Source organism: Hyla sarda, chromosome 1, assembly GCF_029499605.1.
Source record: "Hyla sarda isolate aHylSar1 chromosome 1, aHylSar1.hap1, whole genome shotgun sequence".
Lineage (NCBI taxonomy): Eukaryota > Metazoa > Chordata > Amphibia > Anura > Hylidae > Hyla > Hyla sarda.
The window spans coordinates 396,933,629-396,958,753 of NC_079189.1; the positions used below are offsets into that span (position 1 = coordinate 396,933,629).

Genomic DNA, 25,125 nt, shown 5'->3' on the forward strand with positions numbered 1-25,125 from the left:
TCTTTAATGTTGCTGGATAGGCCTTTTTTAAAGGTCGCGCAGAGGGCCTCATTATTCCAGGATAATTCTGAAGCAAGAGTACGGAATTGTACGGCGTACTCGCCAACGGAAGAATTACCCTGGAACAGGTTCAACAGGGCAGTCTCAGCAGAAGAGGCTCGGGCAGGTTCCTCAAAGACACTTCGAATTTCCGAGAAGAAGGAGTGTATAGAGGCAGTGACGGGGTCATTGCGGTCCCAGAGCGGTGTGGCCCATGACAGAGCTTTTCCAGACAGAAGGCTGACTACGAAAGCCACCTTAGACCTTTCAGTAGGAAACTGGTCCGACATCATCTCCAAGTGCAGGGAACATTGGGAAAGAAAGCCACGGCAAAACTTAGAGTCCCCATCAAATTTATCCGGCAAGGATAGTCGTAGACCAGAAGCGGCCACTCGCTGCGGAGGAGGAGCAGGAGCTGGCGGAGGAGATGATTGCTGAAGCTGTGGTAGTAGCTGCTGTAGCATCACGGTCAGTTGAGACAGCTGTTGGCCTTGTTGCGCTATCTGTTGTGACTGCTGGGCGACCACCGTGGTGAGGTCAGCGACAACTGGCAGAGGAACTTCAGCGGGATCCATGGCCGGATCTACTGTCACGATGCCGGCTGGCAGGTAGTGGATCCTCTGTGCCAGAGAGGGATTGGCGTGGACCGTGCTAGTGGATCGGTTCTAAGTCACTACTGGTTTTCACCAGAGCCCGCCGCAAAGCGGGATGGTCTTGCTGCGGCGGTAGTGACCAGGTCGTATCCACTAGCAACGGCTCAACCTCTCTGACTGCTGAAGATAGGCGCGGTACAAGGGAGTAGACAGAAGCAAGGTCGGACGTAGCAGAAGGTCGGGGCAGGCAGCAAGGATCGTAGTCAGGGGCAACGGCAGGAGGTCTGGAACACAGGCTAGGAACACACAAGGAAACGCTTTCACTGGCACAATGGCAACAAGATCCGGCGAGGGAGTGCAGGGGGAGTGAGGTATAAATAAGGAGTGCACAGGTGAACATACTAATTGGAACCACTGCGCCAATCAGCGGCGCAGTGGCCCTTTAAATCGCAAAGACCCGGCGCGCGCGCGCCCTAGGGAGCGGGGCCGCGCGCGCTGGGACAGGACCGACGGAGAGCGAGTCAGGTACGGGAGCCGGGGTGCGCATCGCGAGCGGGCGCCACCCGCATCGCGAATCGCATCCCGGCTGGAGGCGGTATCGCAGCGCCCCGGGTCAGTGGATCTGACCGGAGCGCTGCAGTGAGGAGAGTGTAGCGAGCGCTCCGGGGAGGAGCGGGGACCCGGAGCGCTCGGCGTAACAGCTATCCTCCATATAAGATAGGGCCAGGGACTATTCAAAGGATTCAGATTATTTGGCAGACTAGATGGGCCAAATGGTTCTTATCTGCTGACACATTCTATGTTTTTATGTCTCTTCATATTCACTCCTTGTACGCTAAAGAATTTCAGAGTAGATCACAGTGTTCAAGGACTGCGAGCCCTGCACCTGTTTCAAGCATCCCGCAGATATGCTATTATATATTATCAGTTTTAAAGTATTAAACTGAAGACACAGTTTTACAGTTACTTTTATTTGCTATTTGTCCCAGACAGGGAAAATGTATGCTGCATCTTTCTTTATTGGAGGCCATAACATAATCGTCAGCTGTTCAATAGCTGCTAATACATGCCTGTTTGACATTCACTTTCTATTATAGAGGTGCGGTTAATGCACCCCTGATGACGCTCATCTTGGGAAAACTATACTACCAGACAGTATGAAAGCTTTTCGATTCCTGTTTTGCCCTATGGAAGACATCAGAGAATAGTTGGGCTCTCTCCATGGACTATGAAATTGTTGCTGATTCCGCCTAAACTGTAACCAAAGATCTCATAGGAACTAGTCAGTAAAGATTGTTTAATTCCTTATTGACTACTTTCACCAATCATTGAAGACTGGATAGAGTCTGTTCAGTGTTCTGCATTACTGCATGTTAACCCTATTTACTGAGAAAGTATAAAAGAAACATGAAACTAAAATGAAAGAAATATACAGGGTGGGCCATTTATATGGATACACCTTAATAAAATGGGAATGGGTGAGGATATTAACTTCCTGTTTGTGGCACATTAGTATATGTGAGGGGGGAAACTTTTCAAGATGGGTGGTGACCATGGCGGCCATTTTGAAGTTGGCCATTTTGAATCCAACTTTTGTTTTTTCAATAGGAAGAGGGTCATGTGACACATCAAACTTATTGGGAATTTCACAAGAAAAACAATGTGATTGGTTTTAACGTAACTTTATTCTTTCATGAGTTGTTTACAAGTTTCTGACCACTTATAAAATGTGTTCAATGTGCTGCCCATTGTGTTGGATTGTCAATGCAACCCTCTTCTCCCACTCTTCACACACTGATAGCAACACCGCAGGAGAAATGCTAGCACAGGCTTCCAGTATCCGTAGTTTCAGGTGCTGCAGAATGGGCAAAACAAAAATTGGAACAGGACCCTCAGTTTACGCAGAAGATTTTGTTCAGTGATGAGGCAAACTTTTATGTGAATGGTGAAGTTAACAAACAAAACCAACGTTATTGGTCTGACACTAACCCACATTGAATAGATCCCTCCAAGACTGTTGGAACACAAAAATTGATGGTATGGGGTGGTATATGGGGTACAAAGATAGTGGGGCCATTCTTCTTCAATGGAAACCTCAAGGCCACTGGATATGTGAAATTGCTACATGATGATGTGTTACCCTCTTTATGCAATGAAGCTGGCACGTTCCCTGAGTTTTTCCAGCATGATGGTTCACCACCACATTATGGGTGTCAGGTCCGAGCATTCCTAGATGAACAGTTTCCTGGAAAGTCGATTGGTCATCGTGGGCCAGTTGAATGCCCCCCAAGGTCTCCCGATCTGACCCCCTTAGACTTTTATCTTTGGGGTCATCTGAAGGCAATTGTCTATGCTGTGAAGATACAAGATGTGCAGCACCTGAAACTATGGATACTGGAAGCCTGTGCTAGCATTTCTCCTGCGGTGTGTGAAGAGTGGGAGAATAAAGTTACGTTAAAACCAAGCACATCATTGTTTTTCTTGTGAAATTCCCAATAAGTTTGATGTGTAAGATGACCCTCATCCTATTGAAAAAACTAAATTTGGATTCAAAATGGCCGACTTCAAAATGGCTGCCATGGTCCCCACCCATCTTGAAAAGTTTCCGCCCTAACATATACTAATGTGCCACAAACAGAAAGTTAATATCATCAACCATTTCCCATTTTATTAAGGTGTATCCATATAAATGGCCAACCCTGTATATACAGATAGTATTAAAGGGGTACTCCGGTGCTTACACATCTTATCCCCTATCCAAAGGATAGGGGATAAGATGCCTGATCGTGGGAGTCCCGCCGCTGGGGACGCCCGTGATCATGCACGCGGCACCCCGTTTGTAATCAGTCCCCGGAGCGTGTTCGCTCCGGATTTGATTATGGTCGACTGCATGGCCCGCGGCCTCCCGTAGGCTTGCATTGAGGGGCAGAGCGTGAAGTCACACGGGGGCGGAGGCGTAACGTCACACGCCGCCGGCCCTGCGGTCGACCGTAATCAGACCCGGAGCGAACACGCTCCGGGGACTAATTACAAACGGGGTGCCACGTGCATGATCACGGGCGTCCCCAGCAGCGGGACTCCCGCAATGAGGCATATTATAATATATAATAAGATGTGTAAGCACCGGAGTACCCCTTTAAGCGCTATACAAAGTATTTTAAGTTTTCAATAGAAATCATTAAAAAAAATGCTCCCATGTCTAAATATTTCTAATATCTCTTACCAACTAGTGAGAAGGAGCCACTTTTAGTACATGAATTCTTATTAGCTGGTCTGCACAACAGGAATCACTTTTGTTCCCCCATACATAAAAGTCCTAACTGAGCTACTCAACATGTGCGACCACTGGCACTGGACACATCGGGTGGACTCTCTGAGAGGTAACCTAAAGAACACCAGATGGTGCCATAATACACATAACAGAAATATCTAGACACAGATGCAGTTTCTAAATGATTACTATTCAATATTTGTTGTCTTTGGAATTGAGTAAATGAGTATTTGCTTCTGTGACAACCCCTTTCAGTAATAGTTAAAACTCCAAGAAAATGTTTATCAGGATAAGTTTTGCTCTTACTTTGTGGAAATTTGGGTGGATTGTCATTGACATCTGTCAATGTGACAGTAACAGTAGTAGAGCCTGAAAGTCCTCCCACATGGCCTCCCATATCTTTGGCCTGTATGACAACCAGAAACTCATCCTGGGTCTCCCGGTCCATGTTTGGGATTGCAGTACGTATCACCCCTGAGGAGACAGTAAAAATAACTGGTATTAAGTATTTGTGTTTATTGAGTATTACAAATACTAAAACAATTCAAAAATCATTTTGCTTTTGACTATATAAATTGGTTTGTAGTGTATCATGCACAGATTTGCATATTTTGTGAAATCCCTAGTTTCTCTTGGATCCCTGAAAAGGTAACCCAAAATTGCTAACTGCTGATTAAATGGATTTAGTACACTAATTGGAATCCAAAGAGGTGACACAATAGTTTTATAATGCACATAGAACTTCTTTGTTGCAGCATGTTACCAAGATAATCTGATTTATCAACATGCGCAGGATGTATAGTATAAAGTGGTCTAATCCCTCAATTACTAATCCAAACAGTATATGAATAAGGGGATTACTTGATTTATCAGTTCTCTGGACTCTTATTGAGGTGCTGGTTTATAATAAGGCTGCAGCTAAATTGAACCATTATGGAGTGTGCACAGGGACAAGGCCTGCTGAGTAGTAGGCAAAGTGAACGATTGCTTATGGCGCCATTGGTGGGCTGAGGGGGTGCAAATGCACTTTATGCCCAAATACAAACAAACATTGCCATGTCTTTAAAACATGCCTACATGACAGCTATAATGTTCTACTTCAGGGACTGAAGATTGTACTGAGGTTTATAGGGTGCATACCATGCCTGATAAAAGACCTTGCTCCTACCTATGAATTGCAAGTTACCTCCACTTATCAATTTACACTTTGTATGAAGTTAAAAGGTTTACCTTGTAAGACTGGATTACCACAGGTTTGCAATGTAATTTTTAAATGGAACGTGTCATTAGTTTTATGCTGCCCAAATCATGTATTACTCACTTTGATCCACAGTACTGTTGTAGACTTAAAGTCTCTGTTGCTTATATGCAAATATGCTCCTTTCCACAATGCAGTCGGGAGCCGGCTCTTCGAGCTTCTCTGCCTCCGATTTCTCTGTTACCATATGCCCACCCACCTCTAAATATACATAACCTTTTCAGAGTGGTCAAAGAGGCATAAGCTACCATGTCATTAGGCCATGACTGCTCTAAAAAAGGTTATGCAAATTCAGAAGTGGGTGGGCATATGGCAGCAGAGGGGAAAGAGGCAGGGAAGCTCAGAAAGCCAACTCCACTGTGCAAAGGAGCATATTTGCATATTAGCAACAGAAGCTCTTGTTAAGGCAGAGCTCTTGTTGAAGTGGATCCGCTGTACCTGTGTGGATGATGGTGTGGGCCGTACCAGGGAGCGGAGTCTAAGGTGCCGCTGGTTTTCACCAGAGCCCGCCGCAAAGCGGGATGGACTTGCTGCGGCAGGCGGCACCCAGGTCGCTACCCCTGATACGACTCGTCCACACAGGCAGCCGAGGTGTACGTGGCACAGGAAGGATAAGGCAACTCGAAATCAGGAAAGGCAGGAGGTCTGGGCTGGCGGCACTGTAGCAAGGTCGGGTCACGAAGCAAGAGCGGAGAAGGAGTGCGTCTGCGACCAGCATGTCTGACCGAAGCACGACTCCTAACAGCTCTAAGGCTATGTTCACACGCCAGAACTTCTGAGCGGAATTCTGCATTGGAATTCCGAGGTGTACGTGGCAAATTCAAATTCCAGTTTCCGCAGAAAGAATGGACGTGTCCATTCTTTCTGTGGACTCCGCACTGAATGCATTGCCGCCTATGAGACTGCGTATTTGGAGAGGTCCATTTTATGCCAGTGCCCGTATGTCAACAGACTCGAGCAGAAAGATTTTCCATGGATTCTGCACGGAATGCATTTCCATCTATGAGAAGGAGCATTCCCGAGCAGTTCATGTTATGCAGAATGGTGTGTGAACATAGCCTACAAGTCTACAACAGTATTAGGGATCTTAGTGAATAATACATCTTTTCAATCAGGTTTACCCGAACTATAGCACTTTGTATTTGGGTTTCAGATTCACTTTAAATATTCATAATTTAGGGAAATCTACAGTAGAGAATTGTTATCAAGTCTAGGCTGTCTTCACATCAGCAGTACAGATCTTTTCCCCATAGTTTTATAAGATTATCAGTTTACATATAATAGATTCCATTCTGTTTAGCTGACAGAGAATTGCATTAGACTAAACTAAACTGTAGAAAACTCTTAGCTGTGATGAATAGGTGTAGGGTTTTCTAGGTTTTTCCATTCCCTTACAGCAAGCAGTGATGTTTAAAATGCTAAATATATGGCAAATAAATAATGTTTTGAATAAAAAGTATTCAAAATGTCTAAATGGTCATTTGTCACCAAGAAAGACAAAACAGTATGCTTCTACATCATCTAGGAGTATGCTGTACTGTTTCTCAGGACTTTGGAGACCCAATAGTTATCATTATAATAAATTATAATTATGTATTAATAAAAATATCTATTTATTATCCCTTATTGTTATTGCAGCGGTGAGATTAATGATAACATATACAATGTATGATGATGTGTCAGCCATACAACTTGATTTATCTAGATCTAGTTACCTGTTTGAGGGTCCACAGAAAAGTATGGTTGACCTTCCAGCACAGTGTACACAAGTCGAGCGCTGTTCCCATATGTCGGGTCATCAGCGTCAGTGGCTGTCACCTGGATAACAGAGGTTCCTGTGGAAGTTAAATTGTTTACTTTTAGTTTTTATTTGGAACATAGTAAACAGTAATATTAAAGGGGTTGTTCAGTGAAACTTTGTAATTTGCAATTGTCCCCAGACTTCCTAAGAAAAATAATAAGCACTCACCTTCCTCTGCTCCCTTGTCACTGCGGTATGAGGACGCCCCATCTCCAGGCTGGTGGTCTCTTCTGACAGTCTGCTCCACCGGAGTCGGCTGGAGCTGCGGACAGGACATCACAGTACTCGCCAGTGATTGGCGAGCGGCACTGTCAGTTCCCCCTGTAAACAATACACTCTGCAGCTCAGGGGAAAGCAGAGTCGCCTGGTGTGGACAGGGCGCCCTGATACTGGAGCTACGAGGGAGTGGCATAAGGCAAGTTAAAGTATTTTGTTATTTTTTTTAAGCAGGCTGGGACAATAATTACAAAATTCCACAGGACAACCCCTTCAATAACTATCTTTCGTATTACCTTTCTGCGGCTCTTTTGGGCATTCTACATACCATTGCCAACATGCTGCAACTTGCTATTGTGCCCTATTATGATATATTTTAGCCACAATTGATTTTTAAAGTCTTCGCTCACCTTTGGTGTCCCTAATGTGTATAATAAATGCAGATATATTTTAATAGTATCTATTATTAAAATCATTTTAAGGTTGTGTTTAGAGATGAGCGAACTTACAGAAAATTCGATTCGTCACAAACTTCTCGGCTCGGCAGTTGATGACTTATCCTGCGTCAACTAGTTCAGCCTTCAGGTGCTCCCGTGGGCTGGAAAAGGTGGATAGAGTCCTAGGAGACTCTTTCCTAGGACTGTATTCACCTTTTCCAGCCCACCGGAGCACCTGAAGGCTGAACTAATTGACGCAGGATAAGTCATCAACTGGCGAGCCGAGAAGTTTGTGACGAATCGAATTTACTGTAAGTTCGCTCATCTCTAGTTGTGTTCACAGGTTCAGATTTTTAATAGCAATGGTTGAATACAAAGTCAAGAATGACTTAGAAATGGGGGACACGTGTGAATAAAATACTAAGACTTCTCCTTTTTAGTTCTTTACTGACTTTGAATTCTTCAATGCAATTAAATACGTACTTGTGTGAACACACCCTAAAGCAGGAACATTGAGATGATACTCTGCACCAGTGATGCCTACTCTCTGGCCTTTATCTCCTTGATGAACGAGAAACACCAATGTCTAAGGCGCAGCTGCCTTCCCTTTTCCAGGATACTGATCAATCATAAGCTCTTCTATATGCTGCATGCTCTGCCCAACTATCACATCTACTCTTTTTTCTCTGCCACTAGGGACACTGTGATATCATTTCTATCTTCAAGAGTTGGGTTGTGTATATGTTTATATACTGTACATGTATTTTTATATGAGAATTTTTGTATGGCTGTAGTCTGTGTTTTCTGGGATCTGTTTTCTATTTTTCGTTCAGGTTTTTAGTTAAATATATTAAAAATGATGAGCTACAACTAGGGCTGGGCAGTATGACCAAATGTGTGTATCACGGTAGTTTTTAAACTTTTGGCGGTTCCACAATATATAACGGTATTTCTCAGCCCCCCCCCCCCCCCATTATTAATTATCAGCCCACATCCCCATCAGGGTACTACTCAGCATGCGCTGCCCTCCTCATCCTGTTTGTTGCGGCCGCCGGTGCTGGCACTCTATACTGTGCGGTATCCCTACGCCCGGGCTGCAAAAGTTAAACAAAATAAACTTTAACTCACCTATGTTGGCCTTACGCTGGGGACAGGAACGTCGGAGAGCTATCAGCCTATCACAGGCCGCAGCGATGTTCCGCCTCGGCCGGTGATAGGCTGAGCCCACTGTCATGTAAAAAGCCGGCTTCTTACATGACAGTGGGCTCAGCCTATCACTGGCCGAGGCGGAACATTGCTGCGGCCCGTGATAGGCTGATGGCTGTCCGACGTTACCGTCCCCAGGAAGCAAGTGAGGCCGGCACTGGATCAACGGGAGGTGAGTTAAAGTTTTTTTTGTTTATTTTTTGCAGCCCGGGCATAGGGATACCGCACAGTATAGAGCAGTGGTCTTCAACCTGCGGACCTCCAGATGTTGCAAAACTGCAACTCCCAGCATGCCCGGACAGCCAATCAGTACCCTGATGGGGACAGCGCTGGGCTGGGCTAATAATCAATTGGGGGGGGGGGGGGGGCAGAACAGTGCTCGCAGGTCACATAGGATTAGCTCCCCGATGTGGGGACAGCACAGCGCTGGGCTGATAATACATTCCCGAGGGGGAGGGGCCAAACCGGTATTGCGGTATGGGGGAAAATTCATATCGTGCAGCACAAAAATTTCGGTATTCGCTATGAACCGGTATACCGTCCAGCCCAAGCTACAACTGTATAAACGTATAGTTGTGTGTGCCTACCCCATGACCTAAGTGTGATCTGCGATGCTTTAAAGGATTTAAGGCCCCCCACAATATGTCAACTTGACCACCACTAAAGTAAACAAGCTCCTACAACAACCTTTTCCAATAACAGCATTATATGTAAAATTATTGTATGTGTTAAATATCAGAAAGGGTTTCTGGGAGATTTAAATATTGCATTCAAAAATAAGCATTAAAGGAGTACTGCAGTACAAGAACACTCATCCCCTATCCCAGAACTTCCACCTTTAGATGCTACATAGCCAAAATATGTGTGGCTAAAGGCAGAGTAATTAACATCTTTGGGGTGCAAAAAAATGTTTGCAATTAATTAAGGTTTATCAAAAATTCCCTGTGTATTATATGTAATATCTCTAGGCATCCTTTAAATTAGTTTTTCAGGAATAGAAAAACAGAGCTATTTTCTTGTGAAAACAGCACTACATCTGTCCTCAGGTTGTGTGCAGTATTACAACTTGACTCTATTCGCTTCAATGGCATCATTACCACACACAACCTATGGGCAGGTGTGGTCCTGTTTTTGAAAGAAATTAGCTCTGGTTTTCTAATTCTAATACAGAATATAAGAGCAGGGTTATGGTAGTAATACACTGTTTACCAAGTGGGCACTTTAGTATAGGAGATTAGTGGCAATTTTCCCTGTAATATAAAATGGGACCACACTGGTGTCCACAAAAGGATGGAGTAGTAATCTTCAGGGGGCTTGGTACTAAAAGAGGCTGCTTATTATGTACACAATTACATCTATTAAAGCCAGTTCAGTGAATTTCTCCATATATTTCTCAAGGGTTCTTTATATATCTCGAGTAGATAACATATAGCTATTACACATCATATATATAACAATTATAGCATATGCTCATTATGCTAATGTTACTTAATATTTTGGCACTGATACTTAGAGTTACCAATATAAAAGGTATGCCCAGGATTGCTGTCCTTGTCAGCAGTTAGGAGTAGTTATTATGTTCATTGACTTTTGTTTCCCAAAATGGCTCTTAATTCTGCATTCATTAATTCTAACTTATCTTCTGCAAACTGTCAGCACAATAGGATAGCTATGCATTTATCATTGTCACTTCTGCTAGAGCTAAACTTTCCAGCACCTTAAGTGTATTTAAGTGCTAACTCATGTCAAAACACAAACACCTCAGCTCCCCCCTCACCTACGTTGGACATCTCCGGCACAGAGGCCCTGTAGGGAGGGTGCAGGAAAACAGGGGGGTTGTCATTAATGTCCTGCACCTTGATGATGAACTGGGAAGGGGGTTCAAGTGGTCGAAGGGTAAGTTTGTCCACAGCCTGCGCCAACAGCACGTACTCTTCCTTTTCTTCACGATCAAGGGACTTGGTAACATGGATATTGCCAGTTTTATCATCAATGACAAACACAGAACCGGCACCTTCTCCAGTCAGGAGGTACTTGGCTCGTCCTTCCCCGCGATCCGCATCTGTGTGCAGCTGTGAAGCCATAGGATGCATTATATAAAGTCATAAAAAAGAGTAAAAGTGTCATTAGTACATTGTGCTTTATCCCGTCCTAGAGGCTCCATTTGAACTATTGCCCTATATCTTGCTATTATTCATGTAATAAAGCCTCACAGGGCACACAACAGTAAAATATCATTAGCTGCCCAGATAAGTTATCACTTATGGAAGATGTATGAATGATCTGTGCACCTGGTTGCGTACACAAAACCATTATATGTTAAGTGGGTTGTAGAAAAGCGAAGTGATAAAATGTAATATTCAGCTATAGTATGGATGAAAGCGTGTACTGTGGTACTGTGTAAATACATCATAGATATTATAAACCCTTCATACTGTTAATCAGACTACCAAAGCATGACACAGACTGGAGATATTCAGCCAACAGCTGTTCATTTTGACTTATTTCTCCTGGTCAGGCCAGATTCACACCACTCCTGTGGTGCATATTATGTGTACGAACCTGAAAAGTCTCCTGGTGTATATGCCACACTGCCCATAGATATCAAGGAACAAATACATAGAGTCATAGTGGCTTGTCTCTCTTCAGCTCTGTCCTGTCTTTGCCAGTGACTGACTGAGTGGACATGTCCTGCTCCGATCATATAACAGAAGTTGGCAGAAGAGACAAGCATCAGGGGACCAGAAGGAACCGAACGAGAACTACAGCAGGACTTGCGGGGGACCGGGAAGGGGGGTTGCAAGGGGAGGGGGCAGGGTATTGGGCTAGGTAAGTGCAGCTTTTTTTTTCTCTATAGCCCCAGAAATACTGGATGCACATTTTTTAAGGAAATTGGAATACCCAATTAACATCACTGACGGTAAGTGAATAACATTCATTGTCTCATGATAATGGCACCTCCCAAGTGGTGAAATGTATTAGGCATCTAGTAGACAGTCACTGCTTCAAGCTATGTTAAGAGCAGAACAAATAGGCATGCATAAGGAACTGAGCAACTTTAATAATTGCCAAACTGTGATGGCTAGACTACTGGGTCAGATCAGGTACAAAATTGCAGAGCTTGTGGGGGGTTCCTGGTATGTAGTGGTTAGTACAGTAAAATCTGCCTTAGCAGACACCTCCTAATAGGGGACACCTCCCAATAGCAGACAGTTTTTAATTCCATGGCAGAGTCCCATAAGACTTAATGTATTTGCACCCTCCGAATAGGGGACACTCCCAATAGTGAACGCGGACACACCCAATAGGGGACAAAACACTACCAACAGGAGACAAAACACTCCCAATAGGGTACAACCAGGTTTATGTGCCAACCTTACCTTGTACACAGGGCCGCCATCAGGGGGTACAGCCAATACCCCAGTAAGGGACCCATGCTCCCAGAGGGCTCTGGCCCCCTGCCCACACACCCCTGCAGCAGCCCCAGCACAGAAGCAGAAGACTGCTGTTTAAACAGTGATCTCCTGCACATGTACATCTGCCGGCCACATCGATCGCCTCCCCTCCCCACCTGATCCCCCCCCGGTGCCTCTTTACTTCCCCTGTGCCAATTCATCCCCCTTTATTACCCCCTGCGCCACATAATTTCCCCTTGATCCCCCCCCCCCCTGTGCTATTCTTCTTATCTGGCCAGCAGGTTCAGATGTAGGGGCTCTCAGCGGGTTTGACATTCTTCTGACGTCCTCTGCGCTACACTTCTGAGGCTGTGAGCAGTGGTGGCATCACTCGTCAGTGCCCGCAGCCACCACTGCTGCTCTCAATAAGTGCAGTGCCGAGAACATCAGGAGATTGTCAAACCCGCTGAGAGCCTCAGCACCAGAGCCTGCCTACCAGATAAGTGGAACAACAGGGGGAGGAGGGATTGTTGCACACGGGTAAGTGGGGGATGATTTGGCACAGGGGGATTAAGGGAAAATGAAATGGCACAGGGGGGAAGAAATGGCACAGTGGGTTGTAAAGAGGAGGGTGATGAATTAGCAGAGAGCATAATAAAGGGCGAATAAATTGGCACATGGGGGATCATGGGGCAATGATGTGGTACAGGGGGTAGGGGGTGGGAATGATTTGTCACAATGCACAGGAAACAAAGTGGCACAGGGTATAAAGGGGGGATGAAATGGTACAGGGGGTTGATAAGGGGTCATTAAACGGCACTGGAAGATTCTACTGTAATATTGCTTTTTATCATGTTATATATAGGTAATTACACTGAGTATAGTACAGTATTCGTTGACTTAGAAAAAAATTTTGAGCCTTTTTCCCAATAGGGGAGATCTCTCAATAGCGGGCACTTTTTTATTCCCTGTCAGTGTCCGCTATTTGGAGATTCTACTGTACTTACTAAGAGTGATCCAAGCAAGGATACTAGTAAACCAGCAACAGGTTCATGAGCTTTCAAGGCTCATTGCTTTATATGGCAGTAAAAGCTAGCCAGTCTGGTCTAAACCCACAGACTAGATAATCATAGAAACAATGGCTAAAACTGGTCATGCTATGGCTACAATAAAAAGATGCTGGAACACAGTGCATCTATCACAGCTTGCTGCATAAGGCACTGCATAGCTACTGACCAATCATACTGATTATGCCAACCCCTTTCCACAGTAGAAAACACATACGATAGGCAAGAGAGTCAGAACTAAACCATGGCCCTATGAAAGATGGTGGACTGGTCTGAATAATCACTTTACCATCTTGTGCATGCCCAATCTGCTTATCTGGGGAAGAGATTGGATGAACATGCATTAAATAAGGAGACCAAGCCAGCGGAGGCAGTCTGAAGCTCTTGTCAATGTTTTGCCAGGAAGCTTTGGAATCTGGCATTCACGTAAATGTTACTTTGACATGTACCACCTATCTAAACAATGTTGAAGACCGAATACACACCTTTATTGCGATGATATTCCCTAATGGCAGTGGCCTCTTTCAGCAGTATAATGCCCCCTACCCACTGCAAAAATTGCTCAGGAATAAGGAACACAAGAAAAAGATCATGGTCTTGAATTGGTCTCCAAATTCCCCAAATCTTATTCCAATCAAACATCTGTGGTATGTCCTAAAAAGGTCTTGTGGAGTCCAAACCTTGACAAGTCAGAACTGTATTGGCCACATGAAAGAAACCTAAACAATTTTAATATTACGACCAATCTTGTAATTTTGCCATATCCACCTCGAAAAGCGAAGCTGACTATACCGGTATTTAATGGCCTTTGGTAAGGATAGGCTAAGACAGACTATCAATATAAAAGTATAAAAATATCAGTAGTTTGAGCATGATGGCTCTTAATTCTTTAAAATGATTCCTTAGTTCTCACTGAAATTACCATATAAATGATGTCTATGTATTTGTAATATTTTCTTGTGAGTGTAGTACATCAGTCAGGTTGTGACGGGTCATACCACAAATCTACCAGGTGAATATATAAATGTCAAGGTTTAAAACAAGATGCGGGCGCACAGCACAGTGTCTTATTTTGTGCAATATAAAGGTGTGTCTATCTTTAAAAACACACTATTAAGGTTAAAGTACTACTAGGTTAAACTTGGCCAAACTCTGCGATTTTGGCATGATCATCAGGTAATCTGTTGTGCATAGAGAACGCCAGACTCTCCTCCCAATAGACAGTGTTGTGAGAAGGAAATACTGGACATGTTGGAATTAAAGAGGTACTTCAATTGAAAAGTTTTTTTTTGTTTTTTTTGTTTTATAAACTGGTGCTAGAAAGTGCTACCAGTACTTACCAGATGCTGTATACTACAGAGGAAGTTCTTTTCTTTTCTCTCTGACCACAGTGCTCTCTGCTGATACCTCTGTCCATGTCAGGAACTTTCCAGCGGGAACAAATCCCCATAGCAAACCTCTCCTGCTCTGGACAGTTCCTGACATATACAGATGTGTCAACTGAGAGAACTGTGGTCAGACCCGAAAGAACTACACAACTTCCTCTGTAGTATACAGCAGCTGATAAATACTGGAAGAATGATGATTTTTAAATAGAAGTAATTTACAAATCTGTTTAATTTTCTGCCACCTGTTGATTTAAAAAAATTTTTTTCCACCATAGTACCTCTTTAAACGGACAGTGCTGTGTATAGACAGGTCAAGAAGAAAGAGAAAAAGAAACATTTCTGCTTTCTGTACTAGATGTTAAGATGTCTATAACAGTCAGGCACCTAGATTGAAACTGCTTAATTCCCGATTTAGTCACTCTTCTGTAGAATCATGTTTTCAGAAGACTGCTGAATAGAGCTGAATAAAGGTTTTTAACAGTTGCCATAAAGAATTTTTTTTTCATGTATGTTTTAATTACAGCAAACTAAGAAAACCACAGAATTTTTTTTCCCCCTAAATAAAGTTGAAAAAACACTGCTAAACGCTGTGGGCAAAATTGGCCTTATACTTATTCTTATGTAAGGCAGCAAAAAAAAAAAACACATGGCATACTATTTTGGAAACTACACCCCTCAAGGAATGTAACAAGGTGTACAGTGAGCCTTAACACCTCACAGGTGTTTTACGACTTTTTGTTAAAGTTGGATGTGTAAATGAAAAAAAAAAATTTTTTTCACTAAAATGCTGATTTTTCCCCAAATTTTATAATTTTACAAGGGGTAATAGGAGAACATTTGTAACCCCATTTCTTCTGAGTATGGAAATACCCCATGTGTGGACGTCAAGTGCTCTGCTGGCGAACTACAATGCTCAGAAGAGGAGGAGCGCCATTGAGCTTTTGGAGAGTGAATTTGTTTGGAATGGAAGTCAGGGGCCATGTGCATTTACAAAGCTCCCCATGGTGCCAGAACAGTGGACCCCCCCCCCAATGTGACCCCATTTTGGAAACTACACTCCTCACAGAATTTAATAAGTGGTGCAGTGAGTATTTACACCCCACTGGCATTTGACAGATCTTTGGAATAGTGGGCTGTGCAAATGAAAAATTACATTTTTCATTTTCACGGACCACTGTTTCAAACATCTGTCAGACACCTGTGGGGCATAAGTGCTCACTGTACCCCTTATTACATTACATGAGGGGTGTCGTTTCCAAAATGGGGTCACATGTGGGGGGGGGGGGGGAGTCCATTGTTCTGGCACTATGGGGGCTTTGTAAACACACGTGGCCTTCAATTCCTGAAAATTTTCTCTTCAAAAGCCCAATGGCGCTCCTTCTCTTCTGAGCATTGTAGTTTGCCCGTAGAGCACTTTACATCCACATGTGGGGTATAGTCTTACTCAGAAGAGATGGGGTTACAAATTTTGGGGGGCTTTTTTCCTATTTTCCCTTGTGAAAATGAAAAATTTAGGGTAACACCAGCATTTTAGTGAAAAAAATTTTGTTTTTCATTTTCCCATCCAACTTTAAGGAAAATTAATCAAACACCTGTGGGGTGTTAAGGCTCACTGCACCCCTTGTTACATTCCGTGAGGGGTGTAGTTTCCAAAATGGGGTCACATGTGGGTATTTATTTTTTTGCGTTTATGTCAGAACTGCTGTAAAATCAGCCACCCCTGTGCAAATCACCAATTTAGGTCTCAAATGTACATAGTGCGCTCTCACTCCTGAGCCTTGTTGTGGGCCCACGGAGCATTTTACACCCACATATGGGGTATTTCCGTACTCAGGAGAAATTGTGCTACAAATTTTGGGGGTCTTTTTTTCCCTTTTACCGCTTGTGAAAATAAAAAGTATGGCGCAACACAATAAAAAGTATGGGTCATCATAGACCTGTATGACCTGAATTCAACCGTGATTTTCAGCAATCGCCAACATGGGGGGGGGGGGGGTCTGATGACCCCCCTGGGTATTTGTGCGGTGCCTGCTGATCGATATCAGCAGTCACCCCGGTTCGGGACCCAAAATTCCCACGGCCGTACATGTACGTCATGGGTCCTTAACTACCAGGGTCCCATGAGGTACCGGTACGACATGGGTCCGAACAGGTTAAAAAAAAATTGTTTTCCACCAGAGCACCCTTTTAAACATGCTTCATCCATGGTTCTGAAGGAAGATAGCTGCTGTCAAAGGGGTCAGAATCAGCTTTTCCCCCTCTCCATTGAAATAAACATGCCCCCTCAGCTTAGTTGGCTGTTTGTGGTGGAAAAATGCTGCGCCAGTCGGGAGCCTGCGGTGTCATGGAGCACAGCCTAATCTGTAGCCACTCCGGCCACACTATCAGAGGGTTCCCATACTCCCATCTGGACGGACATCAAGGTTATCACTCCTCTTAGAGACCCTTGGTAGGACCTATTCTAAAAAATACCTCCTCTAATATAGAGGCCAATTGTACGGGTTCCTCACTACAGCAGATGCTACCTACTCCCATAATAATCTGCTGAACCAGAGCTCATACTTAGAGGAACACCTAATACAGCCTGTCTATTATTGGACTTTGGTAGGACTACCAAGTACATGAGCATGCACCTAGGGCCTCTTCATCAGAGCATACCCGAAGTTTACCAGTAACTCCTTGTCTTATAATTGAACATTTTGTTCTGTGAGTTGAGTGACGGGAGTCTATAATATTTATTCTACTCCTGCACTACCCTCTACACTAGTCCCTGAGGAGTTGTGCCGCTTGGCTATGCGACACAACAAAACGCGTTGGATGTTGCTTGACTGACTAGCATTGTCTCGTAATCACTGTACAGATTGTATACATGTGTTTGTTATTTCTATAACTCACTGTATGTGCATTTGGAGGTTATATCAGCTAGCAATTTAACCACTTATGGTCTCTATACCTGTGCTGCATCTGGCACCTTCCCTAATCCTTTTTACATAGGGAGAAGTAGGAGGTTCCGGCTGCGGGTGGCACTCTCTAGGAAAGCCTCTCTGCAGTAACAGGCAGGGGGTCTACACAGACCAGCAGGGTCAGCATATAGGGGCCTATGTTATTGGTCCATCATCCAGCTGTTTTCGATTATAACAAATTTATGTGTTATCAATGTATCTTTCACCTATTATTTTGTTCATGTTCTTATTTTAATGTATATCAATAAAAGCTCACCTAGGTGTTCCTTTTCCTATTACAGGTTTAGCTGACACACAGGTCTATACATTATACTTACCTATTAGTTCTGTTTGTGGTGGAGGCACCTGAAAGTTATTTAACAAGTACAGTTTAAATGTAGACTTTCCTAATATTGTGCTGAATTTGAGTTATATCATTACTAACAATCCATTCTCATCCATTGCTACACTCAATACAGCACGTCGGCTGCTGACATTACATCTCCCATTTGGTTCAGTGTCTGTACAGACAGTACTCTTGCTGATTTGCATTCTGATAGGTGTATTCTCTGCACCAAGTACAGTACTATAGTCTGAAGTAAAAGGATAATGAATCTCAGCTACTGTTGGGCTGGATGTGTAAACCTGATACAAATGAATAGACCAGCAGAATTGTGAAATTAGTGTTACATAAGAATAAGTATAAGGCCAATTTTGCCCACAACGTTTAGCAGTGATTTTTCAACTTTATTTAATTAAGGGGGGAACATTTTTTTTCAGTGGTTTCCTTAGTTTACTGTAATTCAAACAAACAAGAAAAAAAAAATCCTTTTATGGCAACTGTTTTTGGCTTCATTTTGCAGCCCTGTGAAAACATGATGCTACAGAAGAGCATCTAAATGGGGAATTAAGCAGTTTCAATCTAGGTGCCTGACTGTTATAGGCATCTTAACATCTAGTACAGAAAGCAGAAATGTTTCTTTTACTTGTTTCTTTCTTCTTGACCTGTCTATACACTGCACTGTCCGTTTAAATGGGAACTCCAGCGAAAAATGTTTTTAAAATCAAATGGTGGCAGAAAATAATTTATTATAGTACTTATCAGCTGTTGTGTACTACAGAAGAAGTTGTGTAGTTCTTTCCAGTCTGACCACAGTGCTCTCTGCTGACACCTCTGTCCATGTCAGGAACTGTCCAGAGCAGGAGAGGTTTGCTGAGGGGATTTGACTGTACTCTGGACAGTTTCTGACAAGGACAGAGGTGTCGGCAGAGAGCACTGTGGTCAGACTTCCTCTGGAGCATACAGCAGCTCATAAGTACTGGAAGGATTAAGATTTTTAAACAGAAGTAATTTACAAATCTGTATAACTTTCTGGCACCAGTTGATTTGAAATCATTTGTTTTCCACTGGAGCACAGTAACCAGCACAAGTAAAAAAAATTGGCTATTGAAGGGGTTATGTAAACTTTTAAAATTGATGTCCTATCCTGCATATATGTACAGACAAGGAGAGCGCTCCTAGTGTGATACCGTAATGCAAAGATAATGCAAACAGACAAGAAAACTTGCTCACCAAGTATAGTTGTACTGCGACCAAGTACAACTATGGTGAAGGCGTGAAGTGACCCTGCAACGGGCGAAGAACGGCAGCTGCTCCTGGACACACAGGCGAAGTAATTAAACGGATCCCTCCAAGGAACAAACCAGGATAGAGGCAGCGCACAGGACTTCAAAGGTAAAATGGTTTATTTACCCGGCATGCAACGCGTTTCGCTGGATAACCTGATGAAGCTGGTTATCCAGCGAAACGCGTTGCATGCCGGGTAAATAAACCATTTTACCTTTGAAGTCCTGTGCGCTGCCTCTATCCTGGTTTGTTCCTTGGAGGGATCCGTTTAATTACTTATCCTGCAGATAGGCTATCAGTATTAGATTGGCAAGGATCCAACTCCCACCTCCCTTGCTGATCAACTATTTAAAGGGGCTGAGGTGGGTGTATAGGGACCTCAGTCTCTTTAATGTTTCTAAATATGCTCAATACTTGCAATCACTATTATGAACATTTATCAACGGGTTTAGTCAGGTTTTCTTTACTACAATTGTTGCGAAATTGTCGCAACTGCGACTATGCGATTTTTTGTGCGACATTTTGACTGGAAAGCGAGAAAAGCAAGTTTTCCAAAAATTAACTACGTAGTAATAATTTTAAAATGGACTACGGGTAGTCAGGTATTTATTAACCGCGACAGGGTTAAAAATTGACTAAATTTACTCAGGCTCAAACATGGAGCAGAAAAAGCTACTACCAAAGTAAAAAAGGAAAAAATTGCTTAAGTAAAAAAAAATTATCAACAGACTGAAACCAGTTGATAAATAAGTCGCACATAAGAAAAAAAAAAGTAAGGAAAAAATTACTAAAAAAAAGAATACATAAGCAAACATTGATAAATGTCCCTCTATACTTTTAGTAGTGGTGGCGCAAGGAACAATATTGTCCTACTAAAAGTAAAGTGATTTCAGGACTGAAGACTCCAGTGCAAATTCAGCAAAAAACAAACAAACACCCTAATAAGATGTGTATATATATATATATATATATATCTTTTTCACTTGAACCTGAGTGCTGCTATCTTCTCTAATGTGGATCTGTCTGGGACTCCTGGAGACCGAGTCTACCTATAGCTGGCACCATTGAGGATTATTACTACCACAGGTGCTGCCCAAATCTCTGGAACTATAAATATACATTTCTATATTTATTTACTTATTTACTTTATGTACTTATGCTTTATCCAAAGTATTAACCCTTTTTCAGCATACTTTGCATACAAAGACATCACCCAATGTGCTCAAAGTCTGTGATAGCGGCTCTTAGGTATGCATCACTTTGGCTGAGAATTTAAAAGCACTCAAACACATGTAAACATTGATGTTGCACAAGTGCTTTCAAAAAGCTGATCAACAGGCGTGTAAGGAGCCGGACTCCTGCCATATATCATGGGTGCTTAATGATGTATGTGAGAAGTAAAGGCTAACTCATCTGGTCCGTTCACACAGATATCAACCATGTGACGGATCCTAGAGTCACCCTACCTACTTGGATGGACTTTAGGACATCACTATTTGTACCCCTCAGTTTATGTTGTCCAGTGACATAAAGCTCAGAGTTAAAATACTTTTATTTACTGTTTTCATACACTTTCTGTGCACAATACAACCTTTTGCACATGGTCTACCTCTTGCACACTGTCCACCTTTTGCACATGGTCCACCTCCTTTACACAATACACCTTTTGCACACGGTCCACATTTTGTACAATGCACTAATTCTACACATGCTTCTCCTTTTTGCGCACAGTCCGACTTCTGCACACCTCCACCTTTTGCACTCAAGGCACTTTATAGGTAGAGCTAATCAACTTTATTGGATTATCTTCCAGACTGGCTGTCACCTGTATTGTCTTTACTGACCCTTCCCCCTGTGATGTCCTTCCTATAAAAGAAGACACTTGTTCCTCAATAAAGAGTTCTGATTTTATACCTGAAGACTGGTGTTGCCTGGTTCTTTGGGTACAAGGATGCAATAATCTCTAGTTCTGCCTGGGGATATTGCTTGTGATTTGCTGGGGCTTGTCATCCGGAAGGAGAAGTCACTTTTGGCGGAGTCAGTCCGTCACAAACCAGATCAAGCATCTCTGGCATGTTCTATCCATGGAGGCCCCACTCCACAACCTAATGGTCTTAAAATGATCTGCTGTTAAAGGGGTACTCCGGTGGAAAAATATGTTTTCAAATCAACTGGTGCAAGAAAGTTAAACAGATTTGTAAGTTACTTCTATTTAAAAGTTCTAGTACTTATCAGCTGCTGTATACTACAGATATATATAGAGGAATTTGGGAAGTTCTTTTCTGTCTGACAACAGTGCTCTCTGCTGACACCTCTGTCCGTTTCAGGAACTTTCCAGAGCAGGAGAAGTTTTCTATTGGGATATGATTCTAATCAGGACAGTTCCTGACAAGGACAGAGGTGTCAGCAGAGAGCACTGTTGTCAGACAGAAAAGAAATTCACAAATGTCTCTGTTTTATACAGCAGCTAATAAGTACTGCAAGGATCAAGATTTTTTAATATAAGTATAAAATAAAATAAGTAATTTACAAATCTGTTTAACTTTCAGGCACCTGTTGATTTGAAAACATTTGTTTTCGTCTTGTCTCCACCAGAGTTCCCCTTTAATGTCTTGGTGCCAGATACCACAGAACACCTTCAGAGGTCTTTTGTAGTATATGCTTCGACAGGTCAGTGCTGTTTTGCAGCATGTGGGGTGCCTACACAAAATTAAGTGGGAGGTTTTAATGTTACGGCTGAACGGTTTATGTTTAGTTTCCCAATTAAAATGTTCATATCAGAATACAATTGAATTGTATGGTAAGGAACAAGTGCACAATGAAAAAGAATGTATAAGATCGCATTCTGCTTCTTCACTGAAAACACTGTGGAGCCAAAATTTATATATTTCCAATACACCCTGAGCCATGACATAAAGTTTGCAGTTTAGCTCTCAAGATGAAGATTAAATAAGATATTTTTGTGGTGATTTGTGATAACAGAAGTTCTGCAGATTAAAAGAGAAAGAAGACGAATAGGCTACGTTAAGAAAATGAGAAAAGGCAGAGGTAAGCATAGGAAAAGACTGGCAAGGAACAGCATCAATGGCGTCTCTTTCGTTTCCTCACTGACTATGGTCAAGGACCTCTACTGACTACATGGTGTAAATACAGTGCTGCAGGATCTAGTAACTTCAATTCTAGGAGCCAGACACATGTTCAGGGTCAACTCTGGGGCTCACTTAGATTCAAGACCAATGGACTTGCATTGTATCAATATTTTACCGATCGTAAAGAAATAACTGTTCATTGGATGCACACTGTTATATAGCATTTTTCAAGCTTTGCCGGAAATTAACTTGGTTATAGTGAAGGACTTTGGATTCTGGTAGCGGACAAACACTTCTACAGTATTTAAATGTAAAGAAGCTCAGTGAATCCTTCATGTTGCCTGGTATTGCACCAGCTGTCTATAACAAGCCCCATGTTTTAAAGGGAACCCCTCTTGAAGTTACACAGGGTGATTCAAAAAGGATGGTGCAAAATAATATATCTACTTATTCAAGTTTTATCTACACTACAAATGTTCAGAGTAATTTCCATTGGTGACACGGCAGATGTCTAGGCGGTAGTCTAATTCTGTCCAGACATACCCAAGCATATCCTAACACATTGACTCCACTGATTGGTTTGTCACCTGGTTTCCTCTTCTGAAGATGCAATCTGTATGGTTAAGATACGCCGTACCATGGTTTGTGGCACCTGTCGTTTCATACTAGTCAATCTAGTCAACTTTCTGGGACAACATGGCTCGAATCCTGTTCACAGTCCCTTCCAAAGTCTTTTTCCCATGATATAAACACACAGTGGTTTTAAACTGCTTCACCCAACTTAACATACAGTTTCTATGGGGAGGACATTTATCAAATTTACTATGAAAGGTTTTGCTGTACTGTCACAACAGGCCCCATTCTTGCAAATTCCAACAGGCAAACAGCTTTTTCTTGCTTAAATGTTACCATCTTATGTAAGCACTGTCACGATGCCGGCTGGCAGGAGGTGGATCCTCTGTGCCAGAGAGGGATAGCGAGGACCGTGCTAGTGGACCGGTTCTAAGACACTACTGGTTTTCACCAGAGCCCGCCGCAAAGCGGGATGGTCTTGCTGCGGCGGTAGTGATCAGGTCGTATCCACTAGCAACGGCTCACCTCTCTGGCTGCTGAAGATAGGCGAGGTACAAGGGAGTAGGCAGAAGCAAAGTCGGACGTAGCAGAAGGTCGGGGGCAGGCGGCAAGGTTCGTAGTCAGGGGAGATAGCAGAAGTTCTGGTACACAGGCTTTAAACACACAAAACGCTTTCACTAGGCACAAGGGCAACAAGATCCGGCAAGGAAGTGCATGGGAGGAGGTTAGATATAGTCAGGGACCAGGTGGAAGCCAATTAAGCTAATTGGGCCAGGCACCAATCATTGGTGCACTGGCCCTTTAAGTCTCAGGGAGCTGGCGCGCGCGCGCCCTAGAGAGCGGAGCCGCGCGCGCCAGCACATGACAGCAGGGGACGGGAACGGGTAAGTGACCTGGGATGCGATTCGCGAGCGGGCGCGTCCCGCTGTGCGAATCGCATCCCCAACGGCCATGACAGAGCAGCGCTCCCGGTCAGCGGGACTGACCGGGGAGCTGCAGGGAGAAAGACGCCGTGAGCGCTCCGGGGAGGAGCGGGGGCCCGGAGCGCTAGGCGTAACAGTACCCCCCCCCCTTAGGTCTCCCCTTCTCTTAGTCCGGTAACTGCCTCCCCTGGGATGAGGACACCGGGAAAGGATGGAGGGATTCCTCAACAGCAGGCAGAACAGCAGGAGTAGGAATGGGGAGAGAGGGCAGAGGGCGAGACCTGGCACGGGGCAGTGTGACACCAGGACGAGGGCCATGAGGGGACACAGAGGCTTGCCTGATGGGACTGGGAGGGGGGGAGAGGCATTTCCTGTGGCAGGCAGAGTCCTTAATGACCTTAGGGGGACCGGTTACAGGAGGAACCACAGGGTCACGGCAGGGAGTACTGGGAACCGGTTGAAGGCAGTCCTTGGAACAAGAGGGACCCCAACTCTTGATCTCCCCAGTGGACCAATCCAGGGTTGGGGAATGGTGTTGAAGCCAGGGTAGTCCAAGGAGAACTTCAGAAGTGCAATTAGGAAGGACAAAAAATACAATTTCCTCGTGATGAGGTCCGATGCACATTAGGAGGGGCTCCGTGCGGTAACGCACGGTGCAATCCAACCTGGCTCCGTTGACCGCGGAAATGTGGAGTGGCTTGACAAGACGGGTCACCGGAATGCGGAATTTATTCACTAAGGACTCCCGAATAAAATTCCCAGAAGCTCCAGAGTCCAGGCAGGCCACGGCTGAGAGGGGAGAGCTGGCTGAAGTAGAAATCCGAACAGGCACCGTGAGACGTGGAGAAGCCGACTTAGCATCAAGAGACGCCACACCCACGAGAGCTGGGTGCGAGCGTGCGTTTCCCAGACGTGGAGGACGGATTGGGCAATCCACCAAAAAATGTTCAGTACTGGCACAGTACAGACAAAGATTCTCTTCCTTACGGCGATTCCTCTCTTCCAGGGTCAGGCGAGACCGATCCACTTGCATGGCCTCCTCGGCGGGAGGCCTAGGCGCAGATTGCAGTGGAGACTGTGGGAGAGGAGTCCAGAGATCTAAGTCTTTTTCCTGGCGGAGCTCTTGATGCCTCTCAGAAAAACGCATGTCAATGCGAGTGGCTAGATGAATGAGTTCATGCAGGTTAGCAGGAGTCTCTCGTGCGGCCAGAACATCTTTAATGTTGCTGGATAGGCCTTTTTTAAAGGTCGCGCAGAGGGCCTCATTATTCCAGGAAAGTTCAGAAGCAAGAGTACGGAA

General features: G+C 43.9%; 1 protein-coding gene across 2 annotated transcripts in view; it reads right to left on the reverse strand.

The window, feature by feature from the left end:
* The window catches only part of CDH24 (cadherin 24), a 132,547-nt gene that overhangs the window by 54,319 nt on the left and 53,103 nt on the right, over window positions 1–25,125 (reverse strand). For both annotated transcript variants that reach the window (XM_056526914.1, XM_056526922.1), the window contains exons 3-5: window positions 10,599–10,893; window positions 6,877–6,996; window positions 4,210–4,377 (exon numbers count right to left, since the gene is read on the reverse strand). In XM_056526914.1, the coding sequence (XP_056382889.1) occupies window positions 4,210–4,377; window positions 6,877–6,996; window positions 10,599–10,893 (583 nt within the window). The remainder of the gene's footprint in view (window positions 1–4,209; window positions 4,378–6,876; window positions 6,997–10,598; window positions 10,894–25,125) is intronic.